The sequence below is a fragment of the Mytilus trossulus genome, chromosome 5 (genome assembly GCF_036588685.1).
Source record: "Mytilus trossulus isolate FHL-02 chromosome 5, PNRI_Mtr1.1.1.hap1, whole genome shotgun sequence".
In the NCBI taxonomy this organism is placed as follows: domain Eukaryota; kingdom Metazoa; phylum Mollusca; class Bivalvia; order Mytilida; family Mytilidae; genus Mytilus; species Mytilus trossulus.
Window position 1 is genome coordinate 19,213,227 of NC_086377.1, and position 17,599 is coordinate 19,230,825.

The 17,599-nt window shown below is 32.0% G+C and overlaps 1 protein-coding gene across 1 annotated transcript in view; it reads left to right on the forward strand.

The window, feature by feature from the left end:
* Positions 1–1,903: 1,903 nt before the first annotated feature.
* LOC134717701 (uncharacterized) overlaps positions 1,904–17,599 on the forward strand; it is a 31,192-nt gene continuing 15,496 nt past the window's right edge. The window contains exons 1-3 of the mRNA XM_063580194.1: positions 1,904–1,982; positions 13,580–14,690; positions 17,165–17,338. Of these exons, the coding sequence (XP_063436264.1) occupies positions 13,592–14,690; positions 17,165–17,338 (1,273 nt within the window). The 5' untranslated portion in view covers positions 1,904–1,982; positions 13,580–13,591. The remainder of the gene's footprint in view (positions 1,983–13,579; positions 14,691–17,164; positions 17,339–17,599) is intronic.

Here is a 17,599-nt window from a genome sequence, read left to right on the forward strand (position 1 = left end):
CTTGCGCATAGTTATATACTTTAATTAAGTCACGGACCCGCAATATCACGGGTGTGTTCAAGTATATATTAAACATATACTTCTAAAAAGGGGTTCGATCTGCTGATATAAATCTAACTGTTTAGGCTTCACAGAGACATAAAACTGATAAAAGTTCACACCCTGTTTATTTCAGTAGTAAGGCACAACATGAATTTATGCAGTTTGACAATAGTAAATAATTATACTATATAAACTTATATGATATCTATATATAAACAGAAGGAGTCCCCAGAGGATACATAAAACTTCAAATGGTATGAGATTTATCACTCTCATAGCTAACTTGCTATATTTCCGATGAGGTGCATACACACCTGAGGTTCAATTGCACCTAAGTTTTAGGTTACGGTATATAAATGATGTGGTTGCTCCAAGGTTCAATTAAGGTATATAAATGAGGTGCGGTTGCACCAAGGTTCAGTTACACCCAAAGTCCTGTGCATCCGAGGTTCCAGTGACAGTATAAAAACGAGGTGCTGTTTCACCAAGGTTTACAATTTAGTTATATATGGTAATCTCTAATCAAGGTGCATTGCCGTAGCAATGTATATAAATTTTGCCTTATACGGTGCAGACACCGAAAATAGATGTGGTGCGCCAAATCCAAACTTGGAAGCACCGCTAAATTTGACTACCGTTATAAACGGATTAAATGCAGTAACAGAATCAGTTGATTGGTAAAATCATCTAAATAATATACATTATAATATAAAGTAAGTGAAATTCCATACTGAAGTGGTCCGTGTCCCGACAAAAATGGACATTCTGAACGACAAGTTAAAAGTGAAAGTAGACTAAAAAATACAGTATGAGAGCTATTACATGTATAAATAAGTATGCAAACAATATAGAATGAGACAATTCTATGATTCCTACAACATCAAGTCATAATTATTACATAACAAGCGTAAACTACTAATTTTGGGGGTCCCTTCAACATGTATAAACGACATGTAAACAATCAATTTCCGGTGACATTCCTGAAATGTACTTTAACATCAGATGTAAACAAACGGATAACTTACAATGGAACCAGATGGGATTTAACAGGGATGTGAATAACGAAATATTTTAATAACAATAAATAATAACAATATACATTTGAGACCATTTTAACTCATTTATGGATCATAAAAAGGACGTACAAATGATGTACATGTAATAAGGAACCAATTTCTTGCCGGCACAACACTGGTGAGTCGTATGTAGACGAAACGCGCGTCTGGCGTGCTAAAGTATCATCCTGATACCTTTGATAACTGTTATAACCTTTTAAAGCAATATTTTGTTCATTTATGAGGTACTTTTGTACATGTTATGACTTGTTTGTTTTGCATTGTACGAATTATAACTAACACACAATTTTGGACATGTTATAACCTGTACAAAACCGCAACTTGTATACGACATATATTTTATAGGAAAACTAAATGCGCCTAAGTTATAAATATTTTTTTATTATTATTATTAGGACGCTAAATGCACCTCTTTTAATAATACATGTTTATTATTAGAAAGTAAAATGCACCTTTTTTATAAATACATCTATTTCACCTTTGAGAAGCTAACTGTCTAAAATAAAGTAAACATTTCAGTATACTGTATAGACCTTTATGCACTTTAAACACACAATATCATACACATTGATATTTCTAAAAATAAATTTTAAAGTGAAATATTTCTTGAAACAAGAGAACTAATATCCTGCCAATATTTTCGTAATTTCTAGTTTAAGCAAATAATACGACAAATACTCTCAAAATGTTCCTTCAATGAATAATAATATGAAATTCTATGACCCTTATGCAGCAATTTGTTATTTAAATACCGGAAGTAAATATTCTTAACAGGAACATAAACATGATATATGACACGTCAAACGCTGACAGAAAACATGGGAATCCTGGACTCAAATTGATTCTTACTTTGTAAGAAAATAGGTAAATTTAATAAGCATGTTTTCAATTAAGATAATGCTACTTGTGTAATTTTGGATCCATACTTAGAATATTTACCAAATGGCTGTGTATTGGATCATAATCCATTGAACAGTACTAGCAAAATCGATCTATTTTTTACATTTGATAATATAGTTTAAAATAGCTTAAAGTGAAACGTACACTTTTGGTATATTTAAAGTCTCAGAAACTTTAAATAAATACATAGTTTCACACCTTAAACTCTCAAAACATAAAACTGGTACTAAATCTTTACGTCGGAATCCCCTGTGTATATTCATAAAGGGGGGGGGGGGGGGGGGGTATGGGGATTTACTTTCCTATATTCAAGGTGATAGGACGTGCCGCTGGAATAGTCACTGTTGTAAGCTTAAAAATATGTGAATAGGTCAGGAAAACTTTTAGAAATATATTACAAGGTCAATAAATTTCCTATAACTTCGTCTTTCATTATTCTTGGTATATCTGGCTGCATTTTATATACCGATTGTATCTCTTTTGACACTTTCGCATTCCACTACATGTATTTTATTCAACACCAAACAAAACCCAAACAAATGATAAAATGTAACATTTTGTACCTACGATATATATGAAAGGTATTAATTTTTGTAATTCAAATTAAATGACCCCCCCCCCCCCTTTTATGAATGTTTGTTTTCAGGGGCTTAACAATTGGTGATACTATGTACCTGATTCTAGTCATTTTCTACATTTTAAATGAATAAATTGGGTCTTTGACCGTAAATTTTACAAAATAAAATTGAGAATGGAAATGGGGAATGTGTCAAAGAAACAACAAAACGACCATAGAAAGAAACAACAGCAGAAGGTCACCAACAGGTCTTCAATGTAGCGAGAAGTTCCCGCACCCGGAGTCGTCCTTCAGCTGGCCCCTTAACAAATATATACTAGTTCAGTGATATTGAACGCAATACTTAAGACTAACAAAGGCCAGAGGCTCCTGACTTGGGACAGGCGCAAAAATGCGGCGGGGTTAAACATATTTGTGAGATCTCAACCCTCCACCTTTACCTCTAGTCAATGTAGAAAAGTAAACGAATAACGATACGCACATTAAAATTCTGTTCAAGAGAAGTCCGAGTCTGATGTCAGAAGATGTAACCAAAGAAAATAAACAAAATGACAATAATACATACATAACAAAAGACTACTAGCAGTTAACTGACATGCCAGCTCCAGAATTCAATTAAACTGACTGAAAGATTATGGTTACATCATATGAACATCAGGTACAATCCTTCCCGGTAGGGGTTTAGTATCATACCATCATGTATAAAAAAGAAGATGTGGTATGATTGCCAATGAGACAACTATCCACAAAAGACCAAAATAACACAATTAACATATATGAGGAAAACAAAACCCGTGTCATGCCAACAACTGTTTTTTGAATAAATGAGTTTAGTTCCAATGGAAAGACCCTAAAAGTGAATAAATATTAACGCGAAAATATGCAATCTTTAATGACCTGACAACAGTATCGTAACTATATCCCTTCTTAATAAGTCTCTGAGTTGAATACCGACACCTTTGTGCTTTATACAGAATAATTCCATAAAATTTTGTATGTGAAATACCTGAACGTACAAAAGTCTGCATATTGAGGTATATTAACGAATGATGTCCTTATACCGATGATAAAATTGAGTAAATGTGTTGACTAGGTTGTGCTATCGAAAACCCTGGTGTAATAACTTTTTAGTAATACATAAATTTCTCTTTAAAGTTTAAAACATTGGTACATACACGAGTGAATCGTACAAGTTGAGATATATAAACACCGTAAGATGGTGACAAGGGAACGTCACCATCTAAAAATGGATAATTAACGAGAGGAAATGAAAAATCATTTTTTTTATCATAAATTTTAGTATTCAGCTTTCCGTTAGTGATATAGATATCAAGATCGTGGAAAGGGCAGTAGTCATTGCTAGTATTAGCTTTATTTTAAGTAAGTTCAACAGGATAAATTTCTTTAATATACATACTGAAGTCGCCATTACTGAGAGCCAAAATATCATCCAAATATCTAAAAGTATTATTAAATTTGTTTATCAGATGTTGTTTCGATGGGCCTTTGCTTATTTTTGTCATAGCAATACAAAAACAGGTCTGCAATAAGTGGAGCAGAGTTAGTCCCCCTTGGAATTCCGATAACCTGACGATATACGGATTTCCCAAAGCGAACAAAAATGTTATCTAGTAAAAATTCAAGGGCATGTATAGTATCAAAGAATGTCCAATTGACATGGTTTTGTTGTTTATTGCTACTAAAACATGACCTAAAAGAGTTTGAACATATATAATCACATTCTGACGTTTTCAATGCCCATTTAATTAGGTGTGTGACTAATGTTTTCTTAATGAGAATGTGAGGCAATGTGGTATACAGGGTAGACAAATCAAAACTTTGAACAGATTCAAAATCACCAATATAAGCATGCGACAAGTTCCAACGAGTTTTTGACACTCCAACAGTAATTAATTCCATTATTTTCGAAGGCTTTATTTGAACACTTTATTATCAGGTTTTTAATTGTACCAAGTGTGCTAGTAAGGAAAATAGACAATTTAGGAACAATGGCTTGAAGATGAAATAAATCTACATTTGTAAGGTGTTTTGTGTAGCTACATAATTGGGACTTTCATTGTATGTGGCTCTGCTTGTAAAGCGGTAGCTAAAAGTTTATGTTTGTTACAGAGATCGTTATCTGAAAATGGAGTCAGTTGGAATGTTGGTGAATTGGTGATTTCTTTTTTCAGAACCTCAATGTAAAATTTACGTCAAACAATAATAATATTATTAGCAGCTTTATCGGCCGGGACAAAAACAAATTCCTTGGCTAGTTCTTTTAGTTTATGTTTGAAACGAAAAATAGGTTTATCGTGGTTATTTTTAATAGTAAAATGTATTTTAATATGTTGAATACTTATATCAACTATCTTCATTACTGAATTAAAAAAGAGTCCATAGATTTTTTGTCAGCTTTTTCCTGTTTTATTCATTCTAAATAGTAGAATGGGGCTGAATAATAATATCAATTCTCTGTAATTATCAAAACAATGTCAATACTGGCTGGCCACACTAACTTTTTAAATTTCTATAAACTTATTGTGTGTAGTCCCACTACATTACCATAAATGTTTTCAATAAAAAAAAATAACCAAAATGATGGATTGCTATGGAAATGGTATTACCTATTTTTCATACAATGGCCTCCTGAGAAAAAAACACAAAAACTGCAATTCTGACAATTTTAATGGACATAATATAGTATAATATTAACAATTCAGTGGAATATGCTGCTATTTATCTTAAACTACTGTATTTCAAGTTTCTTATATAAAAAAATATCCATAAAAATAGTTCTGCATAATTCAAAACGGCACTTTATTTATACAAATTTTGGCATTTTACTAAATCAAGAAAATTCCCTTTGGGAGCATATTATGAATAGACTTTTTTTTTACCTTTGCACACTGATTTGAAATAAAACTTATGGTAATATATGTAGATGATATATAGTTGGATTTAAACCCCAAAAAAAACTGTGGGAAATTTCAAGACCTTTATGTACATAAATCCTAAAAATGACAAAAAATCGCAAAATATGCATATTTCCATGGAAATGTTAGTTCATTTCAAATTGCAATACATTGTCTCTTGGCAAAATATTTTACTAAACAATAAAACTAATAATGATACTAAGCCACATTTTATAAAGGTTAATTAGTTTTCCGGTTTTCATTAAGAAACTGTTAAAAAAGGGGGGGGGGGTTGCAAAACTTGAAAATAGCATAATTCTCAATTTTTTTGTTTAATTAAGTTGAAAATTGAAGGAGACCTTTTTTTCAGTACTGAAACACTGTGCAAATTTTTAAATGAAAGGTTTGTCTGTTTTCCAGTTGTCATCTGGAAACTTTCAAAAAAAAGGGGGGGGGGGGGGGGGGGTTCAGATGGCATAAACTTGAAAATAGCATAAATCATAAAACTATTTGTTGGATTTAGATGAAAACTGAACTTGCTCTGTTGTTTATAGGATTAAAACACTGTGTAAAGGTTGTTACAAATTTGTTTATTGTTTCTAAAGTTATCATCTGGATTTATCAGGGACTGACAAACAAGCCAGATGTACAACCACACACAAAATAATACCTCACCAATATGTGTAGTGAAGTATTAAAATAGGTGAGGACTGAGGTGTGTACATTTCAGAATTTTAGCAAAACAAATGTATATTTCCTAATATTTTTTTAGAATCATATTGCCATCATCTTGTATGAAACTCCTATAAAATGTTATATGGGAATGTGCCAAAAATTTTGGTAAACTTTTTTAGAAAAAAAGAAAGAGTGTTAATTTTAGAAAGTTTACAAATGATAGTAATATTAAAAATTGGGTCTGGATTTTTGCATTTTCAAGTAAATATATAATATATTTATGTAAAATAACTTCAATTTAAGTTTGTATTTGTCTAAAAACATATGATCTTCTTGCTACATACCATGTTTCCTATACTTTTTTGACAAATTTCTAAGTTCAAAAGGGCATAACTTCACAAATTTAGCTGATCAAAATTTCCTTTTAACATGCATAACTACATATAGTGTCCCTGCTACATGCCAAGTTTCATAATAAAATTCAGTTCTTTAGTTTAAAAGGAGTTGCACTGATATACTTTGTGATGGACAGTGGAATATGCCAAAACAATATGTCTCTCCACCAAATTTGTGGTAGTGGGGAGACATAATATATAAATTTTGGGGTTCAGTTTTTTTTTATCTTTCAGTGCCCTTTCCCTGCCCAAAAATCATGTTAGCCTACCAGGGGAATGTTATGATCAAGGTTTTGTTTTGATGCATAGGTGTTATACAAGGTATACTGAAAATTAAAAAAATATTGGAATGTTTTTATTAAATTAAATATGAAAAATTCGAAAAATGTAAGAATGAGGTTTGCAATAACGGAAATTGGCATTGACATGTTTAGTGGCGATTTTCCTATTCAAAAAAGTTTCAATGGCATAATTAAGAGATCACATATATGTCACTGGTCAGGGATTTGCAATAATAAATACATTCATTACTTTTTGAATAATATTAAAACAAATAAGTATTTTGAAAAGACTTAGAAAATACAGATATTTCACTATAAACATCTTATTCTAAAATTATAGAGAACATTCTTTCCAAACCTTCCTTTTCCAAACAGAACATTTACTGTCTGCAGTTGCAGCTATCAAATCTGTTTCATCTATCTTCTTTTCTTTTTGCACAAGTCTTGAGAAATAGCTAGCTTCTTGTTGTGAGGTTAGATATTGCGATCTAGTGAACCTGTTTTCTCCATTTTTTAAGACATATCGCATCTCCTCTGCTACTTTTGATGGGTCCTCTTTTCTTCCAGTTGTTTTCCCAATCATGAATTTTTCATGTAAGTAAGCCTTTTGGTCTAATGTGAAAATGGTTTTTGGTTTGTTCACTTTTAATGCCCATCCTTTGTTTAGTTTGTCAGTAGCAGCACTGTTGTTGTTGTCAGATTGTTTGGTAAATGACACTCCTAAATTGCCATGTTCCAACTTCTGAGCATATGAAACATTTGTTCTATCTGCCGGGCTAAGTTTTTCTTCCTTTAGATTACAGTTACCCATGATGTGTTGATCTAGTGAGAATAAATGTTTAAAAGAACGTGTACATCCTTCCTCAGGACAAGTAAAGATTTTTGATATTGTCCGTCTCTTCTTAGGAACTGGCTCTGTAGTTGTGTGTTCATCATTACTCTCATTTTGTGCATCCTCATCATCATTATCATCCTCCTCCTCCTCATCACCATCATCATCCTCTACAAAAACATAAATAGAAAATAAGTGTTTTGTTATACTAAACAGAACATAGTTTTCATGGAAAGACATCATGCAAAATATTTAAAAAAAATCCGTCATAATATAACATAAAAGTTTTCTATATGTGACCTTGTTTACAAGTGTTGTGCCATAAAATGATTGTGAAGGTGTGAGCTTTTGCTCCATGTTGAAGGCCTAACTCTATAACAAAAAACAATAATAAAAGCACTTTTTATTTGTTTTTTTGGTCATGTATGTACAAGGATTCTGTATCATGAATTTATATGTTAAATCTTTTAAATTAATTTCACAAAGAAACACAAATTGTTACATGTACACAGTTTTTTTCAATATAATATAATTACCTCTGTCAACAATTACTGAACCCACTGTAGCAAACTTGGAATACGACCTATCATGATGAACAAAAAGCTGTATCACAGGAATTTTCTTATCAATAATGCTGTTCCATGATATCAACTTTCCTAAAATGTAAAATATAAGCAAATAAATATTTTTTTTATAAATTAATTAAAAGGGATCTAGTATGGATGCTAATGTCAATATACTGAAGTACATAGAGACTAGGTGGTCGTGTGGTCAAGCAGGACAGCTACAGTGCAGGGGATTTGGTGTCACAATATCTTCGGAGCATGGGTGCGAATACTGGCGAGGGAAGAACATTGTTTGGTTGATTTTTAGAACTGTGAATTACAACTGAATATTGTATAAAACATGAAGATTCATGTATAGAGCAACATTTTTTTTAGTTGTGAATTTATAACAGATAAATGCTGGATGGTCAAATGACATAACCCTCAGGTTTTTTTTTTATTTCTGGTAACCTGGAGTATCAAAAATAGACATTATTTCTTCCCTTTATTATCTATGCAATACGGTCTGTGGCCTTGTAACGTAGCAAAATAAATTCAGAGTAACATTAAACATATAGACAAATTTTTAAATAACTTCCTATTCCATGTTTTCAATACTATCGATTCAAACATCATTTATCGAAAACGTGATGTCAGTCCATTAATGTAGACACAACCAGCATAAGGCTGTGAGTGGGCCTACTTTATCATATCTAGCTTTAATATTTCAAATTTTGATATGAATGAAATTTTCAATGATACTTACATCATATCCACTATTAAGTCGATGAGGTCTGAGATTATACTGTTCTTAATATTGATAGCTGCTTGTGTCATCAAGGTTGTCACTGTTCATCAAACACTGCATAAAAAAATATATTTACTTATATCAGATGACATGAACTGAGGCTTTAAAAACATAAACCACAGTAAGCTTATCCATTAACAGGCTATCAGGACTATCAGGAATTTTACGTTTGTTTTTGTTCATCATATGTCATGTATGTGTTCAACCCTCATGTGCAAATTCAAAAAAAACCATTTTGATGAGTTTATTTGTACTGAAAAAATGATATAACACAATTTGCATAATGATATATATACAGTATATAGACAACTCGTCTAAACATCAACCCAACAATGTTAGATCTGTAAATTTGCTTTCGCAAATTTTTGGTTCTTCCCTCGCCGGGATTCGAACCCTTGCTACTGTGATATCGTGACACCAAATCGCCTGCACTGCAGCCGTCCCGCTAGACCACACGACCACCTGGGCTCTCAAAATAAGAGCTTTTGGTGGGCATGTGTTACCTTTCCACGTCAGTTTTAATCTAGCGGCGTACTACAGTACATGATATATAAGGCATGAAGATGTTATTGTTACAGATCAGCTATATATATATGACTAGAGGTTTTAAAGTACTGAATGAACCCACATATTCAATAATAATAATGTTAATATTCTGCCCTTGCTTATTGCACTCATATTGATTGTAATTTGTACATAGTTCAAGTTTTAAATAAAACTATGTACTGTAGAAGAAATTAATACTACATGTACTATGCACTTTAAAATAACACACATACATTTGAAGTATCATTTTTTTTCTCAATATATATTAAAAATGCTTAAGTACATGTATACTGAATGTCAATAGAAACACAACACCTACATGTACATGTATTTTGCATTGAAAAAATCACTGTCAGATCTTCTAACGCAATTCATCTGTATCTGTAATTTCTTAGTTCAAAATTGATAAACAAATTTTTGTTTAACTATAATTTAATAATCGATAAATATTTTAATATGTTTTTAATAAAAAATAAATTGGGAGAATCATTATAAACTCTTTTTGTATTCAGACTTTCATTACAGGGGTAAACTATTTTAATGTATCATGATGTTTGATATACCCCTTTATATGATATACATGACAATCGGACTGACAAAAAATTAAGCCCATTAATATATAGAGATACCATACATGTACAATTTGACTCTGAATAAAATAATAGCATGTACTATTAATTTAACTAACATTATTATTTGCCAAATTTTTAGCCAGGCTACATGAAGGGGATTGCCCACAATAAAGGGTCTTTCTTGGTCTTGTATGATTTTAAATTTTAGTTTCTTGTGTATAATTCGGAGTTTAATATGACGTCCATTATCACTGTACTATTATGCATATTTTTAGGGGCCAGCTGAAGGACACCTACGGGTGCGGGAATTCTCGCTACATTGAAGACCCATTGGTTGCCTTCGGCTGTTGTCTGCTCTATTGTCGAGTGGTTGTCGCTTTGACATATTCACCATTTCCTTTCTCAATTTTATCTTGGACATATTGCTGAAACATACAGTTCAAATTATTTTTTTTTATAAATAAAGATACATTTGTAGTATATGCAAATTAAATATATGTTTGCCCCATACGAGAAAAAATGAATTTAGGAGAAATGGATTCTTATAAATTCCTTATTAAGTTTAGAGTACACTACTGATTGTGACAAATTTAAATATTTTGAAATAAAAACCTGTCAGTTTTTACTGAACTTATTCTGCAGTACCTTTGTGGTTGACAGGTTAAGCTACATGTTTTTGAAGTGAAATTCTGTTTCTTGTTTACTTTCTTCAAACATCGGTAATATTTTGGGTAGGGGAAAGAAATGGATAAAATCATGCAATGTAAAGGTGAGGCGTTTTTCCTTCTTTGATGACTGTAGAAACTGAAAGATTTCAGCCATTTAGGCAATAGCCTGACTGTTCCTTGTAAATTTAATAATAGTTGTCTCTTATTTTGGAAATAAATGACATTTTGATATAAATTATAATGTCCAGTATTGCCTAGGAGGTGGGGTGGGATCCACTTCAATACTTTTATTTAGGGGATGCCGCTGGGGTTCTGTTACCCAACCCTGTTCATATAATTTAGAGTCTAGTAATGTCATGAATGTATACATTTTCTTATATTGGGTAAAATTTTACATTTTCCAATATTGTTTACATTTCATGTGGTGTGTAATGTAAAACGTGGAATACCAAAGGGCCAAAAGACAAAAATAGAAGATAAAAAGACGGCAATACAACGAAAAACGACCGACAAAGAGTAATGAGAGCTTTATTGCCCTAACCATATATTTTTGATAGTTTTCACCCACCTAATCACATATTTTCAACCTTAAAGTTCCAGTAGCAAGTCCTATCACCTGGTACACATGTAGTAAGTAGCCCCCCCCCCTTTTCCGAGAGTATTGATGCCCCCTTTCTTAATGCATAGCTGTGGTTCTGTAATGCCCAGTTGTCGAAAATTTTCTGTTTTGAAAAACATGGGATTTTATATTTAAATCAAATACTATTTCAGTTTGGGTTTTTTTTTTTTGGCGGGGGGGAACTTCTGCAAATTGTGTATATTGGGGGTCAGTGAAAAAGATATGTGAATTAAGTTTTTTTTATCCTACATTGAACTTTTGATGTTGTCCCCAAGTTGGTTAATAAATATAAATAACAAATTATGTGATACTAAGTTAAAAAAAAATCAGTTTTATTATTTTACTTACGAGTTCCAACTGGAACTATGATTCCTGTCCTAGCATGAATCTCTTTCACTTTTTCCAAAGATACATTTCTGTCTGCCTTTTCCCCATACCATCCTCAATAATATTTTGTTGTCTTTGTTGTGAGACGAAATTATATCAGGTATCCCACATATCTTTGATTTACAACCTGCTTTGTTTTTATTCAAAAACCTATGAAAATGTTCACTGCACACTTGAAACTTCTGTGTAATATCACTTGGCAGTAGACCGGCCTCAGTAAGAACAATGGACTGCAATTCTGATGACAAAGAAGTCAGTGGGGAATTTTCACCTACACATTCACATATCTGTGAGCTTTTAAAGCTACAGAAGGACATGGTTATTTACAGACCATAACAATTGTTTTAACCCTGACTGTTGATCACTGATATCGTCTGTAAAGTTTCTCCCATTTGTGTATACTTCCTGTGTACACCATGTGTGCTTTAGATCAGAAGAGCTCTATCAGGGGAGATAACTCTATCTTATCAATAATGAATAATGAAGATTTTCTTAATACTTTTTTAAGGACATGCTTGAATATCCCATTCAATTTACAAGTTTATTTGGTTATTTATATAATATAGATTATATTGAGGTCAGAAAGTAATTTGAAATCAGTGTGGAAAGGAATAAAAACATCTGCAGATTTTCAGGATCTATGGAAAACTGTAGATCCACTAAAATCTCTAAAATTTAGAAAACCTTGATAAATGTGCATATTGGCCTATTAAAACTTTTGAAAACATTGAATAATACTGGGAGAAAAATTTTCATAACATTAAGCAGTTTTTTTTTGGAAAATTAAGACATAAAATGTATTGAGGTCAAATTTGTTGGAATTCTGTATCATGTCATGGCCAGCTCATTTTCATATTTACAGAGAATTGATATTAAATACTACTTTTTGATAAATATTCCTAAAGTAATGAACTAGAGCAGTTCTCGGTCGGACACACACTCCATAATCCAGTATATTATAAGAGCATAAACCTGAAGCACGGGGTGGCACTCTACTGCTTCTTTTTTCTTCTTTTTCTTTAACAATACCAATTAGTTTATTCAATCATTTCCAGATATATAAATACCTAAGTAGCCCTTATCGCATACTTAGGGACACCTGTATTTTAACATTCTCGCTTGACCAGGGGAAAAAACAAATGGGTTTATAAAATAGTTTCACATACTTTTATATTTGAATGACAATCAATTTGCAACAACTGGGCCGATGCCACTGCTGGTGGAGTTTAATTCCTCGAGAGTATCACCAGCCCAGTAGTCAAAACTTCTGTGTTGACTTGAGGTATCATTGATATGTTCATAAATATAAACTAACTGTTAACAAAACTTTGAATTTTTGAAATACTAAGTCTTTTTCTACCTCAGGAATATTTAACATTAGCTGTATTTGGCAAACCTTTACGGTCCTCAATGCTCTTCAATTTCGTACTTGTTTTGGTCTTTTAACATTTTTTAGACACAGTGATTCGAACTTAAATAACTGAAATTTCGAGTACGGAATAAATATCAGGATAAAAACAATATATATAGATTGTTGGAAAATATAACATTTATTTGTACTCGGTTCAAAACAGGAAAAAAGCCAGGGAAGCCTCGCACGTTCGTCCTGTTCCTAACGCTCCTACAAATAGATATTATATTTCCCAACAATATACATGCATATATTTTATATTTATCGAAAGTTGCTAATCATACAAACCTGTACATGTATCTATATATGTTTATAAAATTGTCTTTTTAGTTAATCACAAAGATGTCGGAAAACAATGGCCATGCGTTGGTTAAGGAGTTACGACAAAGGTATTTGGAATGTGGAATATGCACAGAGGTTTACGACGAGGGTGTTCATGTCCCAAAACTACTCCCATGTCTGCACACATTTTGCATAAAATGCATTCTCACTATACACAAAGGGAATTCTTTGATGTGTCCATTATGTAATCAGATGCATAAACTTAAAAAAGGAGAACTATCAAATTTACCAAAGGACAACACAAGACGTGATTTAACAGATTTTTTACAAAAACATAAGAAAAATGATGTAGAAAAATGTGCAATATGCAGGAAAAACACACATTTATCTGTCGCATGTGAAACATGTGTTATGCGAATTTGTTCGGATTGCTTTCCAAAGCACCAGCGCATCTACCCAATGCACGATTTCATGACAGAAATGGTTCCATTTCCTAATAAAATAAAAGAAAATGATTTGTGTGACCAAACTGGCCACGATAGAGGGCGTTTACGTTTTTTTTGTAAGGATTCAAAGTGTGAAAAAGTTCTCTGTGCAACGTGTGTTATAATGGAACATAAAAATCATCCAGTAGAAGATATTGATTCAATGATTGCTGATCGAAAAAAATCTTTTCAACAGTTGCTCCACAGTGTGAGAAATAAACATATCACTGTAAAAGATCTTGAAAATAGATCAAAAAAGAGTATTCAATTTCTGAATGATCAGGCAAAAGCATACAGCAAACAAATAAACGATTCGTACGATAAAGGTGTCCAAAAGCTTCGTGAAAAAAGAAAAAGGGTTATTGACTGCTTAGAAAAGGTACACGACAGAAATGAAAAGCGTTTGAATACAACGAATGAAAAATTGACATCATTTCTTATGAATGCAAACGAATGCTGCAAAATATCAGAAGAGCTTCTGGAAAACTCTTCTAACATTTCATTTTTGACGCTTGAACGGACTGTGCGTGAACATCTGCGCAATTTTTTGATTTCTGAGATAGACCAATTAGACGTTCAAGGAAACAGTCTTTCAAATGAAATAGATGAAATTTCAAATAAATTTGAAGCTATAATAAATCACTTAGATAAAGTGGACGGAACAAAACAAGCAGGTAATATTGATTAACTTAACAAATCATTGATGGGAATTTTCTTTGATTGCGATTTTTTTCTACGTCTATGAGAACAATTTTTACGAACAGGTTTAGAAACTATATATATCCGAAATGTTAACAGAATCGGTTCTTCATATATAACCAATTCCCATGCTATTATCATTAAGACCAAGAGAGAAGACTGTCTGTAATGTTTTAATCCAATTTAATTCAATTATTATCCGTGATCGTTTAAACTTTGAATTAAATTCACCAGGCTGCTTATTTACTACTTCTAAAAGTTGACCTGTCAAATATTTAATAGGATAATAGGATGAATGTGGCTCTTAAGATGTTGATAAATGATACTTTTGAATTTACTGTGTCCTACGATACAAATGTTCTTGCGTGCGTTAAGATAAATATCGTCCAGTTTTACCTACGTACTGTATACCGTTTCCCGGTTTGTTTCATGTGAATAAAAATATAATATTGTTTGTTTTTCAAGTAATATCAGTTTTAAAATTTAAACAAAATGTGCGACCATTAAACGTGGACCTTACCGTATTGTTTGTGGAAGGACGGGGACATGTAAGTCATTTTTTGGCATGACACTTATCGATAGATGAGAAACTGGAATAACTGGGGACAGGCTCAAAATTCCGGCGGGGTAAAACATATTGATGATATCTCAACCCTCCCCCTATATCTCTAGTCAATGTAGAAAAGTAAACGCATAACAATACGCACATTAAAATTCAGTTCAAGAGAAGCCAGAGTACAATGTCAGAAGATGTAACAAAAGAAAATAAATAAAATGACAATACATACATAACAACAGACTACCAGCAGGTAACTGACATGCCAGCTCTAGACCTCAATGTCTTCATCATATGAATATCAGGCACAACTTCTCCTGTTAGGGGTTTAGTATCATTCTATCATAAGATATATGAGAAGAACATATTCCTTGTCATGCCAACAACTTTTTTTTAAATAAATGTGTTTAGTTCCGATGCAAAGACCCTATAAGTTAATTAATGTTAAAGTCAAATATGCAATCTTAAATGACCTGACAACAGTATCGTAACTATATCCCTTCTTACTAAGTCTGTTTAAAGGTTTTGTAAGCTATATATTGAGGTGAATACTGACATGTTTGTGCTTTGTAAAGAGTATTACCATAACAGATTGGATGTGAAATACCTGAACGTATAAGATGTCTGCATGTTGAGTTATATTTACGAATTATGTCCTTATACCGATGATAAAATTTAGTAAATGTTTTGACTAGTTTGTGATATCTAAAACCCTGGTGTAACAACTTTTCACTTATACATACATTTCTCTCGCTAAAATCTAATACGGTGTTACATACACGAGCGCATCGTACAAGTTGAGATAGATAAACACCATGCAATGTATAATTAACGATAGGAAATGAAATCATCACTTTTATCATATTTTTTAGTATTCCGTTAATGATTTAGATATCAAGATCGAGGAAAGGGCAGGGGTCATTGTAAGTATTTGCTTTATTCAAAGTAAGCATCAGGATAGATTTCTTCAGTATACATACTGAAGTCGCCATTATTGAGAACAAATATATCATCCAAATATCTAAAAGTATTGTTATTTTTTTGTATCAAATGTTGTTTCGATGGGTCTTGCTAATTTGAGTCATAAATTGTAACTCATAACATTACAAAAACATGTCTGCATAAGTGGTGCATAGTAAGTTCCCATTGGAATACCAATAGTTTGACGATATACGGAATCTTCAAAGCGAACAAGAATGTTATCAATTAAATATCCAAGCGCATATATAGTATCAAAGCATGTCCAATTGACATATAATTCTTTTGTTTATTGCTACTAAAAAATGAACTAAAGAGTTTGAACATATGTACTGGCATTCTGACTGTTAAAATGCCCAGTTAATAAGGAATTAGGGATGTGAAGTTTTTCTAAATAGGAATATATGGCAAAGTGGTATATAGGGTAGAAAAATCAAAACCTTGAACAGATTCAAAATTACCTTTGTGTGTATGCAATTCATCAAGTACTTGTTGACACTCCAAAAGTAATTAATTGCACATGCATATAAATGTTTATAAATTTATACAATATTTATACGTACATGTATATCTGTGTACTGTTATGTCCAATTGGCCCATCAGTTTTCTTCACCATTGCAGCATTGCATTATTAATTTTTACTGTTTTGTCGATTGTATTTTTCTAAATTAACTTTTTACTTTCGTATCCGTAGTGTATTATTTCAGTACTCAAAATTTTAGAGGACATAATTCTAAATATTTTTTTTTCTTCTGTTTATACATACGTTCATGTCACTAACATTTCTACTAAGACAGGGAAATATAATGGACTTATACCGAGCAAAATGAAAAAAAATATTCTGGACCTTAGTTGATAATTACTATTATGTTTGTATCTCTTTTAACTTATATAAAAACTAAATATTTGTATTAGCTATAATGCAGGTGGCTAGATTTTTACCATATGCCAGCATAGCGAATATCCAGAAGATTGGACGATTTCTATACCAGTGTCTTAAACTGATAATTATTTCACTGATCCTACTAGGAATAGTAGGTCCATTCTTTGCTGCGAAAACACCAATGCATGAAATTGATTCAGGATATGGTATGTTGTATTTAACACGTATGGAACATGGATAAAACACTCGTTTACCCATTATTACCAGGCTAGTGTTACAAAAGTCTCAGTGAAACTTTTATCTTTAGTCGTCGTCATTAATAAACTTAGAAATAAGAATAGACTAACTAAAAATATACAAGATCACAAGTATTATATTTTGTGGTTGGCTGGATAATAATAATGATCACTTGAATATACTTGATTATCCATACCTTATTTAAGGAGTATAATTCAAACTACTGTATT